The sequence below is a fragment of the Hipposideros armiger genome, unplaced genomic scaffold (genome assembly GCF_001890085.2).
Source record: "Hipposideros armiger isolate ML-2016 unplaced genomic scaffold, ASM189008v1 scaffold_175, whole genome shotgun sequence".
In the NCBI taxonomy this organism is placed as follows: Eukaryota; Metazoa; Chordata; class Mammalia; order Chiroptera; family Hipposideridae; genus Hipposideros; species Hipposideros armiger.
The window spans coordinates 1,853,022-1,880,610 of record NW_017731525.1 but is presented as its reverse complement, the minus strand read 5'-3'; the positions used below and the strand labels follow the sequence as shown (position 1 = coordinate 1,880,610).

Here is a 27,589-nt window from a genome sequence, read left to right as displayed (position 1 = left end):
GCCATAGTGGCCTCCCGATGCCCGCCCACTTCATTCCACATACCGTTCAGGCATCAGCAGCGCTGCTGGATGTATGCTCGGCTGTGTGCGATTTTGCGAGTGTGGTAAATTCGGGTTACCATATATTTCTTTACATATGCATTGAAGATTCGCGATTTTGCGCTATCATGGTGCCTGTTAGAATGTTGAAGAGCTCGCACTTGCGCACTAGTGAGGTCCCAGGGAGATGCTGATGCAAGGGTGGACCAGACTGCTATAGTGACAGGGCGGGCAAACAGGGAGCAGGGACCAATCAAATCAGGCTTTGTATACAGCCAACAGCCAACCACAATACTGCACCATTGTACAGTACAGCATAGAAAATGTCGACCAGTCAAACCCCTATCATCCCTATCATGGCACCAGCCAAAAGAAAGAAGTATGATGCAAATTTTAAACTGAAAGTTATAAACTTTGCTAAGGAAAATAATAATTGTGCTGCTGCAAGACAATATGGAGTAACAGAAAAGATGGTTCGGGACTGGAAATCAAATGAGAAAGCATTAAAGAGTATGCCAAGGGGTAAGTGTGCATTAAGAAGAGGCACCCCACACTGGCCAGAACTCGAAAAACATGTAGCAGACATGGTGGCTCAACATCGCCAAAACGGTTATGAGGTGACACGAAATACAATACGCTTGTTTGCACTTCAGTGGGCCAAATCAAATCTGATATTGTTTTACCTTTTATTTGGTGTGTGGAAGGTGGGCGGAAGAGGGGGTAGTCTTATACGGCGAGTATATAACAAACTCTGTATTTTGAGTGGAAATGTTAGGGGGTCGTCTTATACGCCCAGTCGTCTTATACGCCGGCAAATACGGTAGACTTATTATTTATTGGCTCTGTGACTGTGAATGCTTGGAGAACAGGCATTATGGCTTATCTTTGCATTTCTTTTTTTTTTAATTAAAGTTTATTGGGGTAACAATTGTTAGCAAAGCTATAGGTTTCAGGTGTCCAGTTCTGTAATACATCATCTATATATCACATTGTGTGTTCACCACCCAGAGTCAGTTCTCCTTCCATCACCATATATTTAATTGCTTTTATTATCTTTGCATTTCTAGCATATGGTATAAATGTCTGCTGAACTGAAAGGAAAAGAAAAAAAACACTGTTCACTAATTAAAAACAAAGTACTACTTTTATTTGGCTCACTTCTCCATTTATTAGAATAACCACATTTGGAGAGGCACAAAGCGCTTAAGTTTTACATGACTACAAAGTTATCACAAATCCCAAACATTTTATCACAGATATTTCACTTACTCCGTTTAAAGAAAAGCTTTCAAAACATCTGAGTTAGCACAGAGACCCTGAATATATGGGAACTACATAGTTTTAAATGCTTGTACTTCCTGCTCTAATAATGTCTTCTTTAAATGGAATCCAGCAGAAAAGGGATTGAAATATGTCAGGTCATGATGCAAATGCTTTGGAGATAGTGAAATTAATCTGTACAACATGGGAAACAGTGTAGTGTGCACAGAAGTTCTACAAGGACTCACTGAGCCATCTGGGCTTCCATGGCTTGTGCTGTCCACTCTGGTGCTGTCTGACTAATTTTCTCCAAAAGGTTATTCACTTGGAAACAAAGTGATTGGATCTGTTTGTCCCATGTTGGCAGGGCTTCTCGTGCTAAAGAAAAAAAGGAATAATGTAAAAAGCTGAAATTACTCCTTTACATTCATAGCAAATGTGAGTTAAAAGATAACTATAGTAGTATTCATTTTTAAAAGTTTACTCCAAAAATATGAGCTAATAAAATTAAGCTAATTAACCATAGTTAAGAATAAGTACCTAAGCCTCCGGCACAAAGTATAAAACAGAACAAAAAGACATATACACACAGGTTATTATTCATGAAAACAAAATAAAACCAACCAACAAACAACTTCAACTACAACCACAAGACAGCTTCACTGAAGCCAACTGTCTCGTCCCCAATGATTCATAAAACACTGCCATCTACTGGGAAAAGTAAAGCTATTTATACAGAGGGTGCCAAAAAAATGTATACACATTTTAAGAAAGGAAAAACTGTATTAAAATTGTAATATTCAATATATACCAATAACAAAAGATGAATACCAAGTGTATACATTTTTTTGGCATCCCTGGTATATTCAAAGCTGTTTCTACTTGACTCTGAAGGGATATTTTAATAGATAAACCCAAACCAAACAAACAAAGAAACATCATGAATCCAGCAGGTTTTTCTCTGTATCAGCAATATGCAGTTAGAAGTGAAAAACTGGGAGGGGTGGGGAGTGGGAATTCCATTTAAAACAGCAGCACCAACCGTTATAAAAATGGACAGCAAATTAATGAAGGAAAAAACTATAAATCTCCATAAAGAACATAAAATAACTTGAGTAGACACAAATCACATTCCCAGATGGAAAGAACCACTATCAGTCCTTTCCTATTGATATAGAAGTTTAAAGAAATTACAAAGACAACTCCCCCTTTTTGTTTTGTTTTCTAAATAGGACAAAACTACTAAATAAAGAAGAATTGATGTTTCAGAATAGCCAAAATAATTTTGAAAATTAAAAACAGTGGCGGGATTGTGGTATGGCTATACAATACAATATTATTCAGCCTTAAAAAGGAATGAACTACTGACTACGTGCTACAACACGAATGAAACTTAGAAACTCCATGTTAAGTGAAAGAAGCCAGAAGGTCACATATTGTATTATTCCATTTATATGAAGTATCCAGAATAGGTAAATCCACAGACAAAGAATATAGACCGGTGGTTGCCATCGACTGGGGCAAGGGAGGAATGAGGAGTAACTGCGAAATAGGCATGGGATTTCCCTTTGGGGAGATGAAATGTTTTGGAACTAGGTAGAGATGGTGGTCGCACATCACTGTGAACATATTAAATGACACTGACTTGTTCACTTTAAATTGGTTAATTTTATGTTATGTGAATTTCAACTTGATTTTAAAAAACAGTAATAGTTGCTTTCACAATAGTAAAATTTACTATAAATTTATTATCATATTGTTACAGTTCAGTAGAACCAGAGTTCAGAAATAGATCCAAACATATATGTATAACCTAATATATGTCAAAAGTCAGAAATGATATTTTATTTAGTAAATGATACTTGCATAATTGGCGATCTATCTTTTAAAAAGACAACCAGACCAGTTTAAAATTATACACAAAAAAATGAGCTGCGGACAGATTAAATTTCTAAATATAAACATTAGAAGAAATTTTAGGAAAAATATTAGTTTTACACCCAGGTGAAGGAGAACTTCCTAATCAATACAGGAAACTCAAAAGCTGTAAGATTAAAAATGAACATATTTGGCTACAAAAAATTTTTCACTGTGTTCATGGTATGTATTGTCTTACAGAAACACAACTGTCAGAACAGTAAAAATAATTTATAACACATATAGCAAACACAGTTAAAATTATCATTAAACCAAAAGCTACAGCAATTTGATACTGGGAGAGGTGTGGGAGGAAGGAAGAAAATAGACAAGAAAAAGTACCAAGTCACAGAAAAAGAAATGCTAATGGCCAATTCATGGAAAGATATTAAACTTCACTAGTGCCAAGGAAATGTACAATAAAACAATAATGTAGTATTTTCCCCCATCAATTTGCAGAGAAAAAAAGAGGAATAATATCTAGCTGTTGAAGGTTTTTTCTCTCATATCAGTGGAAGTGTAAATGGTTACACCATTCTGGAAAGCAAACTGGTAATAGCTATTAAGAATCAAAATACACATATCCTTTGATGCAACAAAGCATGCAATTTTTGAGACTGTTCTATAGAACTAAGGGTACCAGTACTCATATAAAGATATGCACAAGGAAACCAACTGAATGTCCATCAATAGGTGAATAGTTGAACTACATGAAAAACTACACAGCTATTAAAACAAATCAATTAGATTTATATCTACTGACTTGAAAATATGTCCATGGTACATTAATTTTTAAAAACAATTTGCAGAACACTATGTTTTTAAAATATAATGCTACTTAAAAAAAATCTCTATGTTTTTGTCTGTATAAAGCATGTAGACACACAAGACTGTAGACTAATAATTATGCCAGGGAGCTAGGATTAGAGGAATGGAAGTGGAAATAACATTATGAACTCTTCCTTTATTTATTCCTATAATGCTTTGTTATTATGAGCATATATATATTGTAATTTTTTTTTAATCTAAGAAAATACTCTAATATTCTATCAAGTTGGTACACATTAATTTAAGTTGTCCTTTCACTTGGTAACCCCCTCTGCTAGGCTGTTCATCATATACTGTGTGTGTTTTTCAATACTTATTTACCAGTTACAATATGCAGGGCACTGGAACAGATGTTGGATATAGCATGAAGAACAAGAAAGGCTTAATCTCTATCACTAGAAAGCTTAGCCTGTTAGCAGAAACAGACATTTAGACAAATAGCTACAGAAATGAAAATAATTATTATTAATGCTAGAAAGAAATTCAGGGTGACAAGAACATATAACTTAAAACCATACCTAACCTGGAGATTCAGGAAAATCATTACCAATTAACATTGCTCAAACTAAGACATGGAGACAAATAAAAGATGGCTAGAGAGATTGGCTGTGGAGAGGGGTGGATATATCAGAATGTTTGATGTGGGAAAGGATTTACAATGCTGAAAAAAAACAAAAAGACCTGTATGGTTGGATTGGAAAGAGAAAGCTATAAAAAACCATGTAGGACCTTTTGGAGACTTGGTAAATCTTTGTTCTATAAGCAATGAGAAGCCACTCATTAGAGTGTCAAGGAAGAGAATAATATAATTTAATAATTTATTTTTTGTTTCTGTTTGCATCTTTTTCCAATTTATTTTTTTTAATTAGTTTCAGGTGTACAAAACAACATAAAGATTAGACATTTACATCCCTCACAAAGTGATAACCCCACCAAGTCTGCTACTCATCTGACATGGTACATAGCTATTATAATACCATTGACTCTATTCCCTATGCTGTATATTCTGTGACTATATATATATTTAATTATAGTTGACATTCAGTATTATTTTATATTAGTTTCAGGTGTACAATGCAGTGATTAGGCATTTATATATCTATGAATTGATCCCTCCAATAAGTTCAGTACCCATCTGACACTACATGTAGTTCCTACATTACTGACTATATTCTTCACATCCCCGTGACTATTTTGTGCCTACCAATTTGTACTTTCTAATCCCTTCACCTTTCTCACCCACCCAACCCCTCTCCCATCTGGCAACCATCAGCTTGTTCTCTGTATCTATGAGTCTATTTCTATTTCTCTTTTGCTTGTTCATTTATTCTGTTCTTTAGATTCCACATATAAGTGAGATTATATGGTATTTGTCTTTCTCAGTCTAACTTATTTCACTTAGCATAATATCCTCTAGGTTCATTCATGTTGTTGCAAATGTTAAGATTTCATTCGTTTTTAAGGCAGAATAATAATATTCCATTGTATATATGCACCACAATTTCTTTATCCAACTGTCTATCGATGGGCATTTTGGTTGTTTCCATATCTTGGCTATTGTGAATAGTGCTGCAGTAAACATAGCGGCGCATGTATTTTTTTGAATTAGTGTCAAAATACCCTGGAGTGGAACCTCTGGGTCATAAGGTAGTTCTATCTTTAATTTTTTGAGGAACCTCCATACTGTTTTCCATGGTGGCTGCACCAATCTGCAGTCCCATCAACAGTGCAAGAGGGTTCCCTTTTCTCCACATCCTCGCCAACACTTGTTGTTTGTTGATGTTAGCATTTTTAAAAGATCACAATCACTCTGGCTACACAAGGGCAACTGGACTAGTAAGGAACAATTATAGATATGAGAAAAAAAAAAGTTAAGAGCTATTTCTCAAGCCCAGAAGAGGTTATGTGGGATCAGAGTAAGCTGGTGACAATAAAAAATGAAGGAAAGTACATGGATTCCAGATATACCTAGGAGGTACAATTGAAAGGATTATGGGCAGTAAAGAAGAGGAGAGAATGAGGATAGGAATGCTGGGGAAAGTTGACAATGCAGTTTTTGGATGGCTGGTGAATTGGTTGGTTGTTGTGGGAGGGAGGCAAGGAGGGGAGATAATAAATTCAGTCTGGGATATGTTCATTCTGAGAAGCCCACAAAGCAATCAGGTGAGAAACGTCTAGTAATCAATTACAGCCACTGGGTCTGGGACTCAGAAAAGAGATTTACACTAGAAAGGTAAATCTAAGCATATCTGCACAGAGATGGTAACTGAATCAATGGAAATAGATGAGATTGCCTAGGGAAACTTAATAGCGTGAGGACAAAAGGCCTAGAAGTAAGGCCTAAGCAGCCCCAATATTTAAATTTAAAGGCACTATAGAAATCTACAAAGATAACTGGGAAAAGTACCTGGAGACATACGAAGGAAAGCAAGAGAATGGGGTGAAGGAGATGACAGAAGTCAAGATGATGGGGGCAGGGAGGTATCAAAAAGGAGTGAGTGATCAACCCTGTTCAATATGTTGAAAAGTCTTATTGCTTTGTAAGGGTATAAATGTCTAATCATTATGTTGTTTTGTACACCTGAAAGTAATATAAAAAAACTAAATTAAAAAAATGTTGAAACGTCAAGATGAAGCCTGAAAGATGAAAGGATTTTTGTTAAAATAACACAGATCCAAGTATGTTTAAATATTGATGGAAAGAAATCAACAGAATAAGGATGAAAACAGATAAATTAACTGCTAAGCTCAGGTTCCTAAAAATGTTTGTTTGTTTGTTTGTTGAGAGTGGCAGAGGTCAGAGAAGGGATCCAAAGTACAAGTGGAAGAGCTGGAGAGAGACGGAAACCATATCCAGTGTAACACGAAGGAAGAAAAAGACAGAATTAGATCTATATTTAACATTTACAAGTTTATGAATCTAATAAAGAAGTTTAGATAATTTTTTTTTTTTAGCTGAGCCATCCTGCCACCTGTTGGCAGCTCAGCGGCAGCTCAGCTCAGGCCAGGAATCGAACTGGTGACCCTGTTGCTCAGAGCTTACACTTTTTTTTTTTTTTAATAACTCAGTATTTCATTTTTTTTAATAAAGATTTTTATTGGGGAATTGGGGGAAAGGGAACAGACAAGTTGCTATCCTTTTGTTCTTCAGTCAGTTGTGGAGGACGTTGCTTCACTGGCCCAAGTTGGCACCATCATTGCGCTCTTCCCGGGCGAGGCAGATCAGTCGCCGGCTTCTGGACGGCCGCTCACTGTGGCTGCTGGCCGCTCACACTGGCTGCTGGCTACACACGGTAGCCCATGGCAACCCACTGCCACAGGGGCTGCAGCCTACACCATCGCCGCGACTCATGGCAGCCCAGCTCCAGGATGAGCTGTTGTTCAGCATCTTAGCTGTAGAGGGCAGTGTCACTGGCCCTCATATGTGGGATCCGAACCGGGGCCCTCTGGTGTCCCAAGCCAGTTCTTAACCATCGCGCCACTTGGCCAGCCCAGAGCTCGCACTCTTTTTCTTTTCTTTTAAAAGATTTTTATTGGGCAATTGGGGGGATGGGAACAGTGCTGGGGAATTGGGGGAAGGGGAACAGACAAGTTGCTGTCCTTTTGTTCTTCAGTCTAGTTGTGGAGGACGTTGCTTCACTGGACCAAGTTGGCACCATCATTACGCTCTTCCCAGGCAAGGCAAATCAGTCGCCGGCTTCTGAACGGCCGCTCACTGTGGCTGCTGGCCGCTCACGCTGGCTTGCTGGTTACATACGGTAGCCCATGGCAACCCACTGCCACAGGGGCTGCAGCCTACACCGTTGCTGGTGACTCATGGGCAGCCCAGCTCCAGGTTGAGCTGTTGTTCAGCATCTTAGTTGTAGAGGGAAGTGTCACTTGCCCTCATATGTGGGATCCAAACCAGGGCCCTCTGGCGTCCCAAGCCAGTTCTTAACCATCGCGCCACTCGGCCGGCCCAGAGCTCGCACTCTTGAACGAGCTCTTAACCAACTGAGCCACTTGGCCGGCCCAAGTTAAGATAATTTTATAAAGATAGCATTTTGGTTTTTTTCCCTGGGAAATAGGAAACAAGGTTCTGTGCTGAGAGAGAAGAAAAGTCAGAGATTTGGGGAAAATGACATCTGAAATAATCATTGCAGAAAAATTGACTAAAGAAATATATCAAGAATGTATTTCTTGAGGACCTGTGGTAATATTGAGCACCCATGACCCTGAATTTGCAGTGGTGTATCAATTTGTCCAGTGCTCTGACTCTTCTCCAACATTAGTAGTTATCTACTAAAGTACAGGCATGGAAAAGATGGAGAATGGGTACATTCAGGGTGAAGTTTTGTTGGACAGCTGGAACAAAAACTTAACAAGACAAATATTCTAGGGCATCCGCAAAAGAGTAATGAAATAATGAATCATGGAATCCAAGGATAGGAAGAGTGTTAAAGACAAAAAAAGCCTGCGCTGACTAGAGGAAAGTAAGAGTCAGTGGACCAGAGGCTTCAATGCAGTTAAGGAAAAGTTTAAGTGGAAGTAACTGAGACAGACCACTAGAGAGAGAGGAAAATGGTTACGGTCAGAGCAGGCTATTTCAAGTTAAAATTTTATAAGTGGAATGGTTCTGGACACAGCAAAGGTCCATGGTGTAAATGAGGTAAAATAGGGGCTGAGGATGTATGAGACAATGAGAAAGTAAAGAGATCTACTTATCTGTCTGCCTCCATTAGTTTAATGAGCTGCTGAATAGGAAATGCAGCTGTCATTTTATATGCCCGATACATGGTTATGTGTTCAATAAATGTTTGATGAGTAAATGAACCAACGGATGACATTTCCAGTTTCAAATGTTTCTACAGTATTGTATTAAGTAGACCCATGAATATAAATTCACAAAAACAATATTTTAAATTATTTCTTTGGGAAATAAGCTTATTCCAGTAGTAAGATTCTAGGTCAATGGAAATTGTTCAACATGTTTTAATCGTAAATATACAACACCTCACTGACATTTCATAATGACAGAAACAAGCAAAACTTACTTTCAAAATGAACTATTCCATCAATCTGATCAATAAATCCATTCATGCGTCCTTCTGTTATCATCTGTGATGCTATCTTTTCTGCCTGTTTAAAAAAACACAGTAAATTCTCAGACACTTTAATTATCACATCTAACACATTCACACATGATCAACAATTGAAAGCTCTTGCGCTACCCATCACTAAGCTTACATATTTGCTTATCTGCCATTCATTACAAGAGTAAATCTTATAATCTGCCTATTACATCCCCCCAATTCTTTCTGGGTACAATCCATTATTTTAAGTTAAATGGGATCTGTTTTGCTTAGTGTGAGATTTTGGACAAGAATCTAGCTTTCTTACAAATTTTAATCTCTGCTTAAAATCAAACTATAATCATCACTTCATAAATTACATAAATGTCTAACCACTAAGCTATACACCTGAAACTAATATTGAATGAATGTCAACAATTTTTTAAAAATGTCATGGGGATATATAGTACAGCATAGGGAATATAGTCAATAATATTGTAATAACTACATATACTGTCAAATGGGTAATACACTTATTAGAGTTATTACTTTTTGAGTTATATAAATGTCTAATTACTTTGTTTTTCTGTACACTGAAACTAATTTTAAAAAAAAGAAAAATCAGGTCCGGCCAAGTGGCACATTGGTTAAGAGTTGACTTGGGATGCCAGCTCTGAGCAGCAGGGCCCCGGTTCGGATCCCACATGAGGGCCAGTGATGCTGCCCCCTGAACAACAGCTCAACCTGGAGCTGGGCTGCTGTGAGTCGCCGGCGACGGCGTAGGCTGCAGCCCTTGCTGCAGTGGGCTGCAGTGAGCTACTGTGAGTCGCTGGCAGCCAGTGTGAGCCACCGTGAGCGGCTGTCCAATGGCCGGCGAGGAACTGCCTCACCTGGGAAGAGCGCAATGATAATACCAACATGGGCCAGTGAAGCGGCGTCCTCCACAACTACATTGAAGAACAAAAGGACAGCAACTTGTCTGTTCCCCTTCTCTGATTCCCCAACGCTGTTCCCCTCCCCCAATTTCCCAATGAAATCTTTAAAAAAAATCAAACTACAATTTCTTTTTCTCACTGGGAACCACACCTTAAAATAAATAAATAAAACCCTAGTTTTTCTTATTTTATTTCATTTCAATTTTCACAGTGTTTATCACCATAAAAATTTTTTTAAGAAAATAATGTTTTTGAAGAAAAAATTGAAAGGCGGAATAGATGTTCAAATTTAAAAGAGAATTGAAAGGATTTATAAGACAATTAAAGGTTAGCAAAAGGTTCTCTACCTAGCTCCAAAAGACGTATTTCATGTTTACTATTTGATTCAATCATTTTAGTAATTCTAACCATCTTCACAATCAATCCTAAATCACTTCTGAACAGGCTGTGACTAGCATTTATTGTTAAAAATATATTCACTTCCCTTAGTCTCAGAAAGGGATAATACTTCAAAATCTAAGAAATCAACATCTTTTTAATAGTAATAGACACCTTGGTTCCTAAATTGTTCCACTTTTATTACTGTGTATTGACTGTGTACATATAAAGGAACTGTGTTAGAAAATCCTAAATTAAAATTGCACTAATGCATAAAAGGGTGTGTGACCAATTACATGACTTTAAGGTTTGCAAGTTAGGTAAAAATAAGGTTAATTGCTTGCTTTTACTATTATTTAAAATTAAGAGAATGTTTTGTAAATGATACCTGAAATATCCTCTAAGTACTATTAGTACTTTGTTGGGACATATACATAGCCAACTAAATCCTTATAATGATAAAGAATGAAATTAATTCCCTAGTAAGTCAGCCAACTTGTTATGTTAAATCAAGGACAGAAGTTACAATAGAATAGCCTGGAGTATTACCATAGTCATTCTTTCAGAGAAGAAATATTTAACCTTTGAGTCAATCTAGGGCAGAAAAAAGAAACAAGGCAAGTATCGAAATCTTAAGTTAGTCAGAAATCAGAAACCACTATGAAGTGGATTTAAACAGACTCTAAGCAAAGATATTCTTATGAAATGGGTATTATAACCTGAACAACTTTAGAATTTCCATTCTAGGTCATTTTATCATAAAACACAAACAAAAAACAAAGACAATTCCATTACAGTACTATTTTAACATTCAAATAATTTATTTGCTTTTTATGTGCATTTTTGTTGCAGTTGCCAATATTTATCAATTATATATTTTATTTTGTCATTATATCAATAGTTTAGTCTCTTAACTTCCTTTTTATGCATTGAAAACAAGAAAATACCTTAGCTGCGGGGATCTCTAAAAGAGCTCCAAGTTCTTCAAAGGTAATATTATTATATAATTTACTTGCAGACAACAAATTGTGTTCAATAACAGCTCTGTCCAAGATGCTAGAACCTTAAACAAATATAAATAAGACAGTTTTAAGTTTGAAACACGTTTTACACTCTTAAAAGATGCATCTTTTCCTGAAAATTTCTAAGCATGCAATAACTCATAAAAAACATTGCCAAAAACTTTAAAATAACCAAATTGCTTTATTTGATACAGCTTGAATAATATACAAATACAAATAACATATTTAGAAAAGAGTGATTGGCAATAATTACTACTTGAATGGGTTTGAAGGTTTGCTTCCTTAGGCTAGCTATCAGATTCATTCACTTTTCTTGCTATAAGCTTTCATTAGCAAGTAGCAGCAAAACAATGATGCAAACTGTCCTGCAAACTGAATAAAAGTCAGTACATATAGCTCAATAGAAATATCTCTATTCTTTTAGGCACTCCACAAGCACCTTATTCTGAGGCAAATGTGAGAAATATCCAAAATGCAGGAACAGCTAACTTTCATGAGAGATTAGGCGTAGTATCCTCCCTTAAGTGAGGTAATATAGGGCCAGATAAAGTTCTGGACCAAAGGTCCCACCCTGACTGTTGGGTTCACCCAATTCTTTTTTCTTTCTTTCCAGTTTTATTGAGATATAATTGATATTGTATAGTTCAAGGTGTACAACACAATGAGTTGATATATGTATATATTGCAAAATGATTATCACAGTAAGTTTTGATAAGATCCATCACCTCACAGTTACAATTTTTTTTCTTGTGATAAGAGCTTTTAAAATCTACTCTCTTAGCAACTTTTATATATAAAGACCTAAATAAATGGGAAAACATGGAAGACTTAATATTGTTAAGATGGTAATACTCCCCAAATTGATCTACAGAGTCAATGTAATCCCTGTCAAAATCCCAAAAGATGCAAATCAAAACCACAGTGAGATACTGTTTCATATCCAGTATGATGGGTAAATTAAAAACATAGATAATAACAAGCGTAAGAGAGAATATGGAAAAACTGGAACCCTACACACAGCTGGCAGAAATGTAAAATGAAGCAGCCATTTTGTAAAACAGTCTGGCATCTCCTCAAAAAACTAAAACAGAGTTACCATATGACCCATAATTCCACTCCAAGGTATACAACTAAGAGAATTAAAACTTATGTCCAGAGGGCCGGCCGAGTGGCTCAGTTGGTTAAGAGCTCGCTCAAGAGTTTGAGCTCTGAGCAATAGAGGTTCAATGCCCGGCCCGAGCCGAGCAGCTGCTGAGCTGCCAACAGCTGGCAGGATGGCTCAGCTTTAAAAAAAAAAAACAACAAACTTATGTCCCTACAAAGACTTTTACATGAATGGTTATAGTAGCATTATTAATAGCCAAAAAGTGAAAAATAACCTAAATGTCTATCAACTGATGAAGAAATAAAATGTGGTACATTCACATAATAGAAAATTACTTGGCAATAAAAGGGAATAAAGTACTGACACATGCTACAACATGGATGAACCTTGAAAGCATCATGCTAAATGAAAGACATTAGTCTCAAAAGGCCATGTATTTATTGTATGATTGCATTTATATGAAATATCCAGAACAGACAAATCTATAGAGCAGAAAGTAGATTAGTAGTAATTTTCCACAACTCTGGGAATATACTAAGTCTCAAGATTGCTAGCCTAGGGTTCTAACACCCTAGGCTACAAATGACAAGAAAAATGTCCAAGAAAGATAAACAAAGAAAGCAATAAAATCTAAAATGAAAGAGGAAGAAGACAAAACATCTGTCCTATCTACTTATATATAGTCCCATGTGAGAAATTTGAGGATCACTTTCATTCTTACAGATCCTACTGAGTATTCCTCTATTTAGAAAAGAATTATCTTATTATATCTTTTCTTTTTTTTCATGGCCAGAGAGCTCAGTCAAATCTGCAGCTCAACTTTATCAATTCTGGAAACTCTATCTAGCTTTTAACTTGTTTGTCAGACATCTTCTTGCAAAAAGACTTTAAAGCTACTCAGGAAAATACACAGAACAGAATTTAAAAGCAAAAAAGAAGTGATGAGCACACAATGCAATACACAGATGACGTATTATAATATTGTACACTTGAAACTTATATAATCTTATTAACCAATGTTATCCCAATAAATTTAATTTTAAAAAGTTAAGAAAAATAAGAGTAGCAATAATCAAAACACATATACACTATTTACAGGTGAGCTACAAATTTAATTTTAAGCTTTCTAGCTGCCAACCAAATTAAGAAAACTAATCAATTTATTAACTTACAGTATGTTTAAATAAGACAAAAACCTACTGCTCGGGAGAATCACAACTAATCCTAAGACTAAAAAGGAATTTTTCCTCAGGATCTACATAAAGAATATCCTATAGAAAACAATATCTCCTTTACACAGAAAAATAAGAATCAACTGGTTTGATTCTTAAAGTGTAATTAAATGAAATTCAATAGAAGGTCAATATAATCCCTTCGGTGATCTGGTTTAGCTCAGGTTAGTACAACTGGGTGAACTGTACATCTTTCATCCAAATCCTACATAAATGACTTTTTTTTTTTTTCAAGATTTTATTGGGGAATCGGGTAAAGGGAATAGACAAGTTGCTGTCCTTTTGTTCTTCAGTCTAGTTGTGGAGGACGTTGCTTTACTAGCCCATGTTGGTATTATAATCATTAGTTCTTCCTGGCTGAGGCAGTTTGGTCACCGGCCATTGGACGGATGCTCACGGCGGCTCACGGCAGCTCACACAGCCGCTCACGCTGGCTGCCAGTCACTCATGGTAGCTTAGGGCAGCCCGCTGCAGCCCCACTGCAGCCTACGCCGTCGCCGGCCACTCACGGTAGCCCAGCTCCAGGTTGAGCTGTTGTTCACCATCTTAGCTGTAGAGGGCACAGCATCACTGGCCCTAATGTGGGATCCGAACCAGGGCCCTGCTGCTCAGAGTTCACGCTCCCAAGGCAACGCTTAACCAACGAGCCACTCGGCCGGCCCATAAATAGCTCTTTACAGCTAAATTCTCTTCACTATAGGATGACAATGAATCCAAGACAGTGAGTCTAACAGATCTGCATGAATATTTTAACGTTTTCCATTTTTCTGATGGTCTATGCCTACATTTTTATCATGTGTTATTACTATACGCTACTTGAAAACCTGTAAAATAACAAATGTTATGAACAAGCATCAATTAAAAAATTTCTTTCCTGGCAAAGACAGTCTGACTTAAGCAAATACATCACTTAACCAGGAAACATGACACCAAGTTTGGTTCTTATTGGCAGCAGTTTCACCCTGAAGAACCTTGGGCTAGGTGCTGTGCGTGCCAAATTTTGCTGTATCTAAAATTAGACTGGATTATTCTTAAACAAATTGATGTTTAAAATTAATTTAGGTACTTATTACATGGTCTGAGTTTTTTAAAAACCAGGCATTATAAAGCCTAGCCTATCAATGTAATTCATCTTCCCTTACAGATTACAAAAAATGCATAATTCCACAAAATGCTTTCCAATAGTGTATTTTTATACTTCAAACCCCTATCTGTGTAGGATACTCATCTTTAGTCAATAAAATATTCTTTTTCTAAATCAAATGTTACATAAAAATATCAAGATGCTTCAAATTTAACATACTTTCACTAGCATGTGTGTCAGTAGTTGCTACCACAGACTTGTAAGACATGATCATTACCATCAGCTGTAGTTGCTTTTTGGTGAGGCATCAGCATGGCAGCAAATTCTTGAAGTTGGTTTCCTCTGATGATCCTATCCAGGTACATCTTCTCTAGGATTCCGTAAGCAGCAAGTTGCTGGCATCTTTCATCCTTAAAAAGAGTAGCTAGCATTCGAGAACGCTGCTGTCCTAAGTAAAACAAATGAACATCAAATATTCTCACAATCTATTTCTTCAATGAAAAACAATCTTTCTTATGACCCCACTTTTGCCTGCTAAAATATATAATTGATTCTCATTATTTGCAACAGTTATGTTTTATAAAGTTGCTGTCAACACAAAATTAGCAAATACTTAACTGTTGTTCCTGGGGGAAAATACAGGGTTAGGTTCCTATGAGCCTCTGGTCACATTTTTGTCAGCTACTCAATATGTAACCTTGTTTTATGTGTGTTTCTGTTTAAAGGCACCTTATTTAATATACTGCAAGTGCCAAAAAAATGTATACACATGACTTGTAGTCATCTTTTGTTATCAGTATATATTGAGTATTACAATTTTAATAGTTTTTTTCTTTCTTAAAATGTGTATACATTTTTTGACACCTTCTGTATATATACACACAAGGTGTGATCAAAAGATATGGTGAACGTTTAAATTAAAATAATTACTACAGTAAAAGACACATTGCCATTAACCCCCCGCAAAATACTCCCCTTCACTTTGAACACATATCCCATTGTTCTTGCCACTTTCTGAAGCAGTTCTAGAAGTCCTCTTTCGCAAATGTCTTTACTTCATCCTCCATCATGACAATGCTCCAAGTCACACACTGCTTCTGGTATGGCATTTTCTGTCAAATAAAAACATTATGGTGTGTCCTCATCCACCTTATTCACCGGATCTGGCACCATGCAACTTCTAGCTCTTCCCAAAGTCAAAATGATTCAGGACATTGAGGCAGTCACAACAGTGCAACTAAAGACACTCACAAAAGAGGACTTCCAGAACTGCTTTGGAAAGTAGCAAGAACGATGGGAAAAGTGTGTTTGAAGTGAGGGGCAGTATTTTGAGGGGATTGATGGCAATGTGTCTTTTACTGTAATAAATTTTTAAAATTTAAACATTCACTGTATTTTTTTATCACACTTGTATAGTGGTTGTCCCCAGGAAACACTGCAAGCTGAACTAGATTCTTTCTTCATAGAACACCACTTACATAAAATAACTGACAAATTATGGTTTTTCAGACTTGGGTATCTGGGAGACATTTTCTTAAAAGTGAACACAATGAGCTTATCACTACAACCAACAACATTTATTGCACTCAATACAATTCAAGTGGAAAACGTCTAACTACCACAAGCTTCACAGCTTTCCAAAAATTAAAGGTTTTTCTGATGAGATTGGCAGTAACATATTCAAACATTATTTTTGTACATTGTATAACAAAGTATATCAATATTTGGAAGCTCTGCATAACTGAATGAACCAATATTTTCCAGTCAATACATGATGGTACAAAATCTTGCATGGGTAAAAGATCTATTCAAGATAGACCAAGATTTTATCATAAGAGTGCAAAAAGCTCATTGACATGGTATCAAAGGCCACATTGTAACTAACCTATAAGAAACGATACCACCTATCATGTTAAGTTTAGTATCAAAGAATAATATTCACAATTATCTGAAATAGCCATTAAATTTGCCTCTTTTTTCCAATTACACATCTGTGTGAGGCTGGATTTTCTTCATATACTTCCACTAAAACAACACTGAAAAATAGGCTGAGCATAGAAGTACCTCTAAGAATTCAGTTTTTGTCTTTTAAACTAGACATTGAAAAGATTGTTTTAAATGTAAAACAACTCTATTCTCCTAACATTTTTTGCTCTGAAAAATACAATTACTTTATAAAAATGTCACTTATGTTTATATATAATAGATCTATTACTGTTACTTTTAAATAAATTAATATTTTTTAAATTTTCATTTCAATTTCTAATACAGCAATCAATAGATATCCCTACATAAACAAAAGCTCTCATGGGTTCTCAATTTTTCAGCTTAAAAGGGTCCTGAGACCAGAGGATTTAAGAACCTAAAGTACTAGAAAAAAACATGCACAAATATAAAATATGCAAATTTTAGAACCGGCAAGACCTTTCCAAGTAAGTCAACAAACCCCGGGGACCATAAAAGAAAAGATTAATATACTTAACTATATAAAAATTTAAAGTTTCTGCATGGCAAAAATTTCATAAACAAAGTAAAAAAAGGGACAACAAATTGGGAAGAAAATTTGTTAAATTTCTTATATAAATGAAGAGCTTTTTATAAGTCATCAAGAAAAGGATAAAAACTCAAAAAATGGCTAATGGACGTAAACAGATTCATTCACTAAAAAAAAAAAAAAAATACAGGTTTTTCAACAATGATTTATTTTTAACATGAAAAGATGCTCAAGAGCATTCACGATAAATGAAATGTAAATTAAAACTAGAATGAAATGGTATCTTTCATTGAAATGGTACCTGCCAGAATAGCAAGGATAAAAAAATTTGGTAATACATGTGTGAGGAATCAGGTACACGTGGACATTGTTGTATGGAGTGTAACATTAAGGGGCAATGTATAATTTCTATCAAAAGTTTAAATGTGTGTACCATTGAACTCAAGAATTTAACCTATACATTTACTCATATGTGTGCATAATCACCACAGTATGTTTGTAATTGACTAAATAGTGAAAAGCCAAACAACAGAAAATCAAAAAGAAAGGACTATATGTATTGACATATAAACACTACTACGATATATAGCTACATAAAAAGCAAGCTGCAGGGCCGGCCAAGTGGCTCAGTTGGTTAAGAGCTCGTGAGCAACAGCGGTTCGAGTCCCGGCCTGAGCTGAGCTGCCAACAGGTGGCAGGATGACTCAGCTAAAAAAAAGCAAGATGCGAAGTGTGTATATTTGTGGATAAAAAAAGAGGATACACACACATACAGTTATACTGAAGGAAACACAAGAAACCAGTAATAGTTCTTTAGAACAGGAAGCAGTATAATTTTATATATTGCCTTTTCAGTAACAAAAATAAGATTACTGCTTCATAAAGAATGAAATGTGTAGTCTGAATATGTCATTAGGCTCTCAAATATAATTCAAGAATAAATTTTCTAAAATGATTAGAAAAGCCGTGGCTTAGAATTATCAGCATTTCCTCTCAATGCCCTTTCTGCTTTATAAGTTGAGTGATTTACATGCTATAATTTAGTAAGGACAAATAATTGTTTATTATTTATATTTATTAAGAAAAAAATATATAAATTAAATGCCAGGTCTAAAACTGAGGCTTAAAGGTTAAAAACAAATCCCAAAAGCGGTACATTATTATATCACCAATCTCTAAATTTTAATTTTCTTTTCCTTCTCTGTAAATTTCACTTAATCTGATATTCATTATTTCAGTGATATTTTAGGAGCACTAAACTTCATATTATCTCTCTTAACTATTCCTAATATCTGTGGGTAATAGGCTGATACATACACATTACAAAATTTTTTAAGTTAGCAATCCAATTTATCACTGTTTCTGTTTAAATGTTTGAACTAAATTTACCATAATTGTATTAATAAGACATCCCCTTGAAGAACAGTTCCTTGCTAAATCCCCCAGTAGTGATGAGTCTAAAATAGTAAGTAAAGATAACTGACGTTCATTAAAGCATAAATGACGTGTTTACCTGCTGATGCTAAGATGGTACAATGCAAAGCATGTTTTAAGGCCTCTAGTCTTTCACTTTCGTGCACTATTGTCTTGTAAGAAAGCTCGTTGTACCTTTGTGCAGCTTCAATGAATTTTCTTCTATAATCAAGAACACGTGCATAGCATACCTACAGGAGGGAAAAAATTTAAATTAGGGAGGAAAATTAAAAAGCAAAACATAAAACAAAATTTCTAATATACAAAGCATTTATCAGATGTTATGGAGCATCTTAGTATAGTAGGATTCTCCAATACAAAATTAATTCCAAATCAGCTCATCTGTTACCTTATAATGTATCTGTAACTGTTCGTTGGTTGATTCATTCTGAAGCAATGACGCTCGATTTATGTAAGCCTCTGCCTGGACTGGATCATCATCCTCTAGATACAGCCTGGCGATCTTCAGATAAGTCTCCAGTTTATAATCTACATTGTACTGTCTGGGATGTAACAGGAAAACACAGGATGACTAATTATTTTAAGAAGAAAATTATCAGGGGTGGGAAAAAAGAATTGATTTTTTCCTTGTATATATTCTGTTAATATAAGGGAATCACACTTTTTACTGCATTAGATTACAGAAAACCTAAGAAATATTTCCAAAGTAAGTACTGAATTTTTATTTTTATCATCGTTGTTCATATTGTATTTTAGCTTCTTCTAATCCTCAGATAATCTCATAAGTCAAACATCTTAAAAGAAAAACTGCCCAGGTCAAGGATATATCATACATTATTGGTGGGACTATAAATAAGTACAGCCACCCTGGAAAAAAATGTGGCAACGGGCTCTCCAACTATCCTTTGAATCCTTTAAATTGCATATACTCTTTACCCACTATATTTTATCTCTAGAAAATAAATCCTAAGAAAATAATCGTGGATGTGCATATATATGTATGTACAAGGATATTCATTTGTAAAGTCATAAATATCTGTAATAGGAAAAAAATGAAAATCACCATTTATGGTAATCAATTAAGTTGCAGTATACAAAGATGATAGAATACTATACAGTTATTATCATCATTACTATGTGATAATAGTCATTATGTATTTTTGCTATGTGAAAAAACTGGATAAAACAGTATGTAAAAACCATTAAAATGTATTTCTATACACATATATCAACAGAGTAATAGCCACTATCTCTGGGCAGTGAGATTATATCTCTGGGTGGTGAGATTATAAGTGCTTTTCATTTTCTTCTTTAGCCAAGTGATCATATTTTATGCAAGAAATGCATCACTGAAGACCTTACATAATCTAAAGATCACATATTTCAATATTAATCCTCATAGAAAATTTAATTCTACTTATCAGCAAAAGTAGTGCCACCATGTGGCAAGAACAGAGTTTACAACAGACTTGGCACCAGCTTTGAAATTAATTCTTTAGAAATTTTTATACTAATTCAAATTTTTTCCATAAGTCATATTATTTTTATTGTATTATTTCTATTCACAACTCAAATTTACATAAACTTCTATAAACAACACTATACTTTTTTGAATTTCTATATTTTATGCCAATGTATCTATTGTTACTTTCATAATCACAATGAATCATTTTTTTAAAGAAAAAAGTTCTCAATTATCCAAATTCTACTTTTAATCACTTTTACTTTAATGTATTTATAAAACCACTAAATTTTCAGCTCTTCGGTATCCTTACAGATAATGTTTCAGTACTATCAAAATGATTATAACCACCACTGCAAAGAACAATATCTAATTTTATATTTATTTCAACTACCATGTGAAAATAAATCAATTGCTCTGTGCTAGGGATAAAAGACAGAATAAGACCAAGGTAATTTAAAAAGTCCTGCCTTTCAAAACTATCAAACAAAAAAAAAAATTAAGAGGCCTTAGAAAGTAAAATTCAGTATCTACATATGAAGACTTTTTCATATATTCTGGCTGCTTTTTCAGAGCATCACTACCTAACAATTTCATAAATGCACAAAAGGTGGGATGCCTGTAGTATCTGCCTTATCATCACAAATATTAATGAAGACAAAAAGAAAGAATCCCTTAGTAGAGAAGCAGCTGAAAATATTTTTAAGTCATTCACAATTTATATTTTTATACTTGCCAGCTAAAAGAGTTTAATACAACAACCAAAGACTCTCACAGCTTTCACCCTTCTTGTACATTCTTTGGATAGATGTTTCATAGAGAACTATAAATGTTTTTTTTTAATATACATCAAAAGTTAAGATTGGTTGAGTAAGAGTTACAAACTATCATCTTAATTTTGTCCAGTTGTTTTTCCATCTCACTTTCTCTAGTACCCCAAACCCAACAATTCATTGAACCCATTGTGATCTACAAACCAGTGATCCTAATACAATGTTACTGTCTTGTTCCCCTTAAAGGCCTGACTCCCCTCCTTACCTAGCTTAATTCCTATGGTCAATCATAATCATTAAATGGCATATGAACTCATCTACCCTGTCCCTCTCATGCTGTCATATTTGTTGGCCAAAATCATAACTCTGGTTAAACTTAACAGTTCACCCACTCCTTTCCTGTAACCATGAAGCTGAGCTCTGATAGAGAAAAATACCCAACCAGTCTGATTTCATTTTAATCACTACAACCTTCAAAGGAGCCCTTAATGCTGCAAGTATACTACACATTCCTAGTCCATTCACTGTCCTCCTCTCCTAGAGAATTTTTTCTCATATTCTAGTCTCTCCTCAACCTCGCAACTTCCACCCCCAATCTACACTTCTAGCTGATGACTGTAATTCCAACTTCACTAAGAATACTGAAGCCATCAAATAGTTGCATAAACTCCACCACCACATCACTAATATCTGCACCCATATACTCTGTGTCCCTGGCTGTTACTGTAGATCACTGGGGTCTATTCTGCCCAGGATATAACATGTGGCAATGGCAACAGACATTTTTGATTGTCACAACTGGGAGTGGTCATGCTGTTGGCATCTAGTGAGTGGAGGCCAGTGATGTTGCTAAACATCATACAAAACAGCCTCCACAACAAAGATTATCCAATCTAAAATGCCAATAGTGCTAGGTTGAGAAACTGCCAAATATGAACTATCTATGCTCCCATCTTGAAGCCTATATCCCTCCATTAGATTCCTTCCCCTCTTGTCTACTCCTGTAAAAATCCTCTCCACTACTCCCCCATATCAAATTTTTGCTCTCCACTGGATCATAAAAGAAAAAATAATCTCTTAACCTAACCTCTGCTGTCATCTTCTACCCTATTTCTCTGCTCCCTTTTGTGGAAACTTCCCCCAAAGAGTTACAACAATTGCTCACCATCTCTAGTTTCTCTTTCCATTCTCTTTTAAGCAACTTCAATCAGGCTTCTCACCATTTCACCAAAACAGCTTTTGTCAAGGTCACCAATGACCTCCACATTACTAATTCCTATGGTTAACCTTCACTCCTCATCTTACTTGACCTATCAACACCTTAGCTGATCACCTGCTCCTTCTCAATACATGTTCCTCATTTGGCTTGTAAGTCACCACACTCCACATTCCTCTGGTTTTCTTCTTACCTCAAAGGACAAGATCTACTGATACTCTTCCCTTAGATAGCTCATAGCCATTCCCTTACCTCCTCCAAGTATCTCAGAAGTATATCAGGACCACCCTACCACACTAATTACCCTATTTAATGATATAACCTGTTCACACTTTGCCCTTCGCTTTTCTTTTCTCCATAGTGCTTATCACCTTATAACATACTGCAAAATGTATTTATTTATTAAATTATTTATTGTTTCCTGCACTAGAATGTAAAAAAAATAATAAGTGAACAATTATACATATATATATACACACACACACATATATCCATCCAATATCCACTATTTACTATACTTTTGTCCTGTTTCCAAAGGAATTCCCACCAACACTTGGGCTGCATTTCTCCAATCTTCTTCTTTCTCGTATATGGATGCAAGATGCTGTCTTATGGAAGCAACCTGAAATAGTAGGTACACATGTTATATTATATCAACTGACATTAGTAACTAATTAAAATAAATAGGTAAATTTATCTACGGTGACAATGCTTTCATTCAACATATTAAGCTGGCAAGTAAATAGTAAAAGTTTATCTAGATCACTCAAATTTTTATACAAGTTTTACATTCATAGAATATAAAAATAGTAAACTGAAAGAACACATTTCTGCAATGTGGATTATGGCAATAATTTAGTTTAAATATTAAGTTTTGCTTTTATGTTTATGCATATCTAATGCTAGAGTTTTCCTATGTTTCCAGCAAGATTAAAAATTTCAGCAATTTTTTTAAATTGTGTAAAGAGTAATATTTGGTGCATAAATCAAATTGTAATAAATGAGCAAATGTCAGCTGGAGTCACAACACCCTAATATTTGTTTTATTTTACATTGTAAAATGCTGACTGCTATACTGTTTTGGCAAAATGAAACTGAATGATCATGTCCTTTAAAAATTTAGTATCTCCCAAAATAAATGCTGCTATCCAAGTTCAAAAATCACTGCTGTAGATTTTTACCTGCTCCTCAAATGATATGACTCTAGGCTGGATCTTTTCCAAGGTGAAATGATAGATTTCTTTGGCTGTGCTATCAGGCAGGTTAGGGAGATGTGTGCAGAAATCAGTCAGCAACTGTCGAGAGATCACGAGGCTGACATTCTCATTTACCACTTGTTAAAAAGAAAGCAAGAGATAAGAAAACATGAGTAATTTTTTTTATTAAGCAATCAATCTTTACCTAAAATTAATACTAAAAACAATACATTAGGACAACATGCAATGAATTATTCAGGGATTTCCATACCCCTATTGTCTTATATGACAGAATAAATTTTCCTTATGCTGAATTATTTGATTACAAAATGACTACACCAAATAGTAAAAATAACTATTCTAAGAAACAGAAATGGTTGGAAAAAAGTTTTAACAGTTGAGAATTTCATATTCTTGTTTTCTTTATTTTTCTACAAAGTAAAGGCAGAAATACCTTTATTTATATACTTATATCCCACCTAGCTACCAAAAGGAATTAAGAAGAGTGAAATAATTTTCATGAAATTTAAATAAAGCAAGTAGTGACATTTACTGCCACTTGTACTTTCCCAATAAAGGCAACAAATAAGAACTTATGTCAACACCAGATGTATTGACATATTTTATGACATTATTTATAAACATTTATAAGGTTATTGTATGTGATTAAGGATGAAAGCTCTGGGGCCACACTGCTTCCACCACTCCTGATTATATGCCTCCAGACAAGAAACTTCTCTGTGCTTGTTTCCTCATCTGTAAAAAGTGGAGAAGGTTGTTGTGAAGCTTATAAAGCACTCTGAACAATACCAAGGAACACGGCACTTAACAAACGTTGTTATTGGGTTGTCGGAAAAGTCATGACGTATTTTTACAACGAAAACATAGAAAAAATACGTCATGACTTTTCCGACAACCCAATATTATCATCACTATTACTACATTTTTAAAAAATTCATTATGCTTGTGAACCACTCATTGCTTAAAGTGTCTTAAATCAGCACTTATTGTGAAAATAAATGATGGTTCAAAAACTATTCAGTCGATGTAAATGATTTTGACATTAGACTGCTTTTGTTGGCAGTTCATTAAATTCAAAGTTTACATAAAGATCAGTTTACAAAAAGCACTGTTCTTTTGCTACTACAGTGAAATCAATGTTCTCAATAAAACCAGTCTTAACAGTTTTTCTGAAACCACTGCCAGTTCATCTCACATTCTGGGCTCTAATTTTTTGAGACAGTTAACTTACATTACAGGTCTTATAACTAATCAGTTCATAATGTATTAATTGGAATTCATTACTGGATAATACTGGATGTCACTGAGAAAACAGTTTAATTACAAGTGCCATTAGACACATAACTGTTCAAAAGTTACTATACAAACTAGCACTTCTCAGGGAAATATAATTAAATAAGGCCTATAAATCAGAAAAGTTGGTTTCCAGTCTGGGTTCTGCCACTGACTAACTTGGGGAAAAAAGTCACTTAATCCTGAGACTCATCTTGCAATATATTATACAGGGATGTCTTTATCTATATTGTCTAAGTCACAGAGTTATTAAAAGGAACTTGTGATGGATAATGTGTATGAAAGCACACTGTAAACGGCAAAGCACTATCAAGTATCATTAATTTGTTAACTCAGTATAAATTCTAGCCTGAATTTTGAGTAATTTTCAAGATAACTGAAGTCAAGGAGTAGGAGAGAGTGTCTTGAAAAATGGAAATTTCTAGTTCCCATTCAAAAGGAATGATTTTAACATTAATAACAGTTCACACTTACATTGCACTTACTGTATGCCAAGAACTATGCTAAGTACTTCATTATATGTATTATAACTCATTAATCTGCCAACAATTCTACAGAGTACGTATCATATCCTCCTTTTATAGACAAGGAAAAGGAGGCACAAAGAGGTTAAATAATTTACCCAAAATGACACAGCTAATAAAATAGCAGACTAGGATTTGAATTCAGACTATTCTCTTCATCATTATACTATTGGGTTGTCGGAAAAGTCATGACTCATTTTTGCAACTAAATACATAGAAAAAATACGTTATAACTTTTCCAACCCAATATATTGTCTTTTATCAGTTACTATATCGATAACTATATAAAACCTTAATTGAGAGAACGTAACTCTAAGGACAATTCATTAAAAATAAATCAAGTTGTAAATAGTTTAAATTCTAAAATCAACCCATCAATCTCAAAGTATATTTAATTTAATCCCATGAAAATTATATTGATAATTTGATATAAAACAAGGTTGGGCAAACTTTAAAGTCCTACTCAGTAATACAAGACAAACGTGGAATTTTCATTCCACTTACTTGCTTCCACAAAAGCTTTCAAAGCTTCTAGTTGTTCTGCCCCAGATAACTGAATGGCTTTTTCCAGGATCTGACGATACCTAAAACAATACCAAATAAAATAATGTTTAGAGGGCACTATATATTCTTATGCTAACTTTGATGTTTATTCATTTCTGTTTACTCGTTTCATAGTGCTCTCGTTTCTAGTATCCTTTAAGTACACCACAGGTGTTTTTTTTTTAAGTTTCCAGTCCATCACAAGATACTCTAAATCTATAATTCTAAGGTGCCACTTCTTCTAGTTTTCTTTACAATATACCACAACTTTTAAAAAGTTTTCAAGCCCATCACCAGAAAGAGTTACTGGGTGTAAGGTGCCACTTTTGCTTGAAAGTTTTATTTTTGAATTTTAACTAAAAAGTCAATTTTCTTTCAAATGTCTCAAAATATAAGCCATATTTCCTTCAATTATGAATTACTCAGACATGCAAGAACAGTAGTTGAGGTAACCCAGAACCCCTTCCTCTTGTGGACCTAATGACCAACAATAGAATAATGTTGACTAGGCAATGAAACCAAATATTAAAGATTAAATGGCTTAGTGTGTACAAAATAAACTCCGCCTGGCCAAAAGCACTGATAGAACATCCTTTATGCTGTCATCAGTGCCTATTATAATAATTCTTTATTTGCATTCAGAGCTAATAACTATTCTGCCTAATATTCATTACCACATAAGCTTCAAATCAGCACACCAAAAGGATGGGGGAAATGTTAAAAAAAAAAAAAAAAGGAACAACAACAATTATTAGGCAATGGCAAATTCCTTCTTAAAATATAAACTCCGGAGATTTTTGTTTGTTTTGTTCACTGCTATATATACACTGCCTAGAATGGTACCTGGCACATTAAAAGCACTCAAATATTCAACAGTATTGGTAATGTTTTATTGCTTTATTTTATTTTATTTATTGGTAATGATTTCATTTCTTAAATTGAGTGGTAAGTACTTGAATGTTATACTATTTTTCATTTCTTGTTTGCTTTAATCATAACACTTATTAAAAGCATTTTACAAACCTAATAGCACAGCAATTATTCAGAATGTCATCCAGAATTTAGTCAAAAAATAAAAATACATAAATAGGGTCTAAATGTATTCAAATTTATGACTTGTATTTTGTAGGGTACATCCTCAAGCTACCATTCAGCATTTACTCATTCTCAACTCAAACAATATTCTCACAACCTTGGTTATATGATTTCTCAAAACCACAATGAATCAAACTGACTTTGTAAGAAAGCAGGTACACTGACAGAAAAGACAGCAAACTCCAAAAGAGAAGAGCTATCTAAGAAAGCAAGGAAATACTGCTAAGTTTTAAAATAAAAATTGTTATTTTTAAGATTGCTACATTTGTTGAACAAACAAAACAAAACAGACTCACAGATACAGAGAACAAAGTGATAGTTGCCAGAGGTTTGTGTGGTGGAGAGATGGGCAAAAAAGGGAATCAAGAGTTACAAACTTATAGTAATAAATATGTGAACAGCACAGCAATGTAATGCACAGCATAGTGAATACAGTCAACATCACAACAGACAGATGTTTAGTAGACTTCTCATGGTGATCACTTCGTAAGGTATATAAATGTCTAATCACTATGTTGTACACCTAAAACTAATACAATGTTGTATGTCAACTATGCTTTAATTAAAAATATCTTTGGGCCGGCCGAGTGGCGCGATGGTTACGAGCTGGCTTGGGACGCCAGAGGGCCCCGGTTTGGATCCCACATATGAGGGCCAGTGACACTGCCCTCCACAGCTAAGATGCTG

The 27,589-nt window shown here is 34.8% G+C and overlaps 1 protein-coding gene across 3 annotated transcripts in view; it reads right to left on the bottom strand.

The window, feature by feature from the left end:
• Positions 1–1,161: 1,161 nt before the first annotated feature.
• COPS4 (COP9 signalosome subunit 4) overlaps positions 1,162–27,589 on the bottom strand; it is a 34,389-nt gene continuing 7,961 nt past the window's right edge. The window contains exons 2-10 of one of the 3 annotated variants that reach the window (XM_019652201.1): positions 25,769–25,848; positions 23,412–23,563; positions 22,749–22,852; positions 19,168–19,321; positions 18,859–19,009; positions 15,129–15,299; positions 11,356–11,471; positions 9,078–9,162; positions 1,162–1,677 (exon numbers count right to left, since the gene is read on the bottom strand). In XM_019652201.1, coding sequence (XP_019507746.1) covers positions 1,544–1,677; positions 9,078–9,162; positions 11,356–11,471; positions 15,129–15,299; positions 18,859–19,009; positions 19,168–19,321; positions 22,749–22,852; positions 23,412–23,563; positions 25,769–25,848 — 1,147 coding nt within the window. In that variant the 3' untranslated portion in view covers positions 1,162–1,543. The remainder of the gene's footprint in view (positions 1,678–9,077; positions 9,163–11,355; positions 11,472–15,128; positions 15,300–18,858; positions 19,010–19,167; positions 19,322–22,748; positions 22,853–23,411; positions 23,564–25,768; positions 25,849–27,589) is intronic. The other 2 variants (XM_019652204.1, XM_019652202.1) reach the window with 2 other exon arrangements.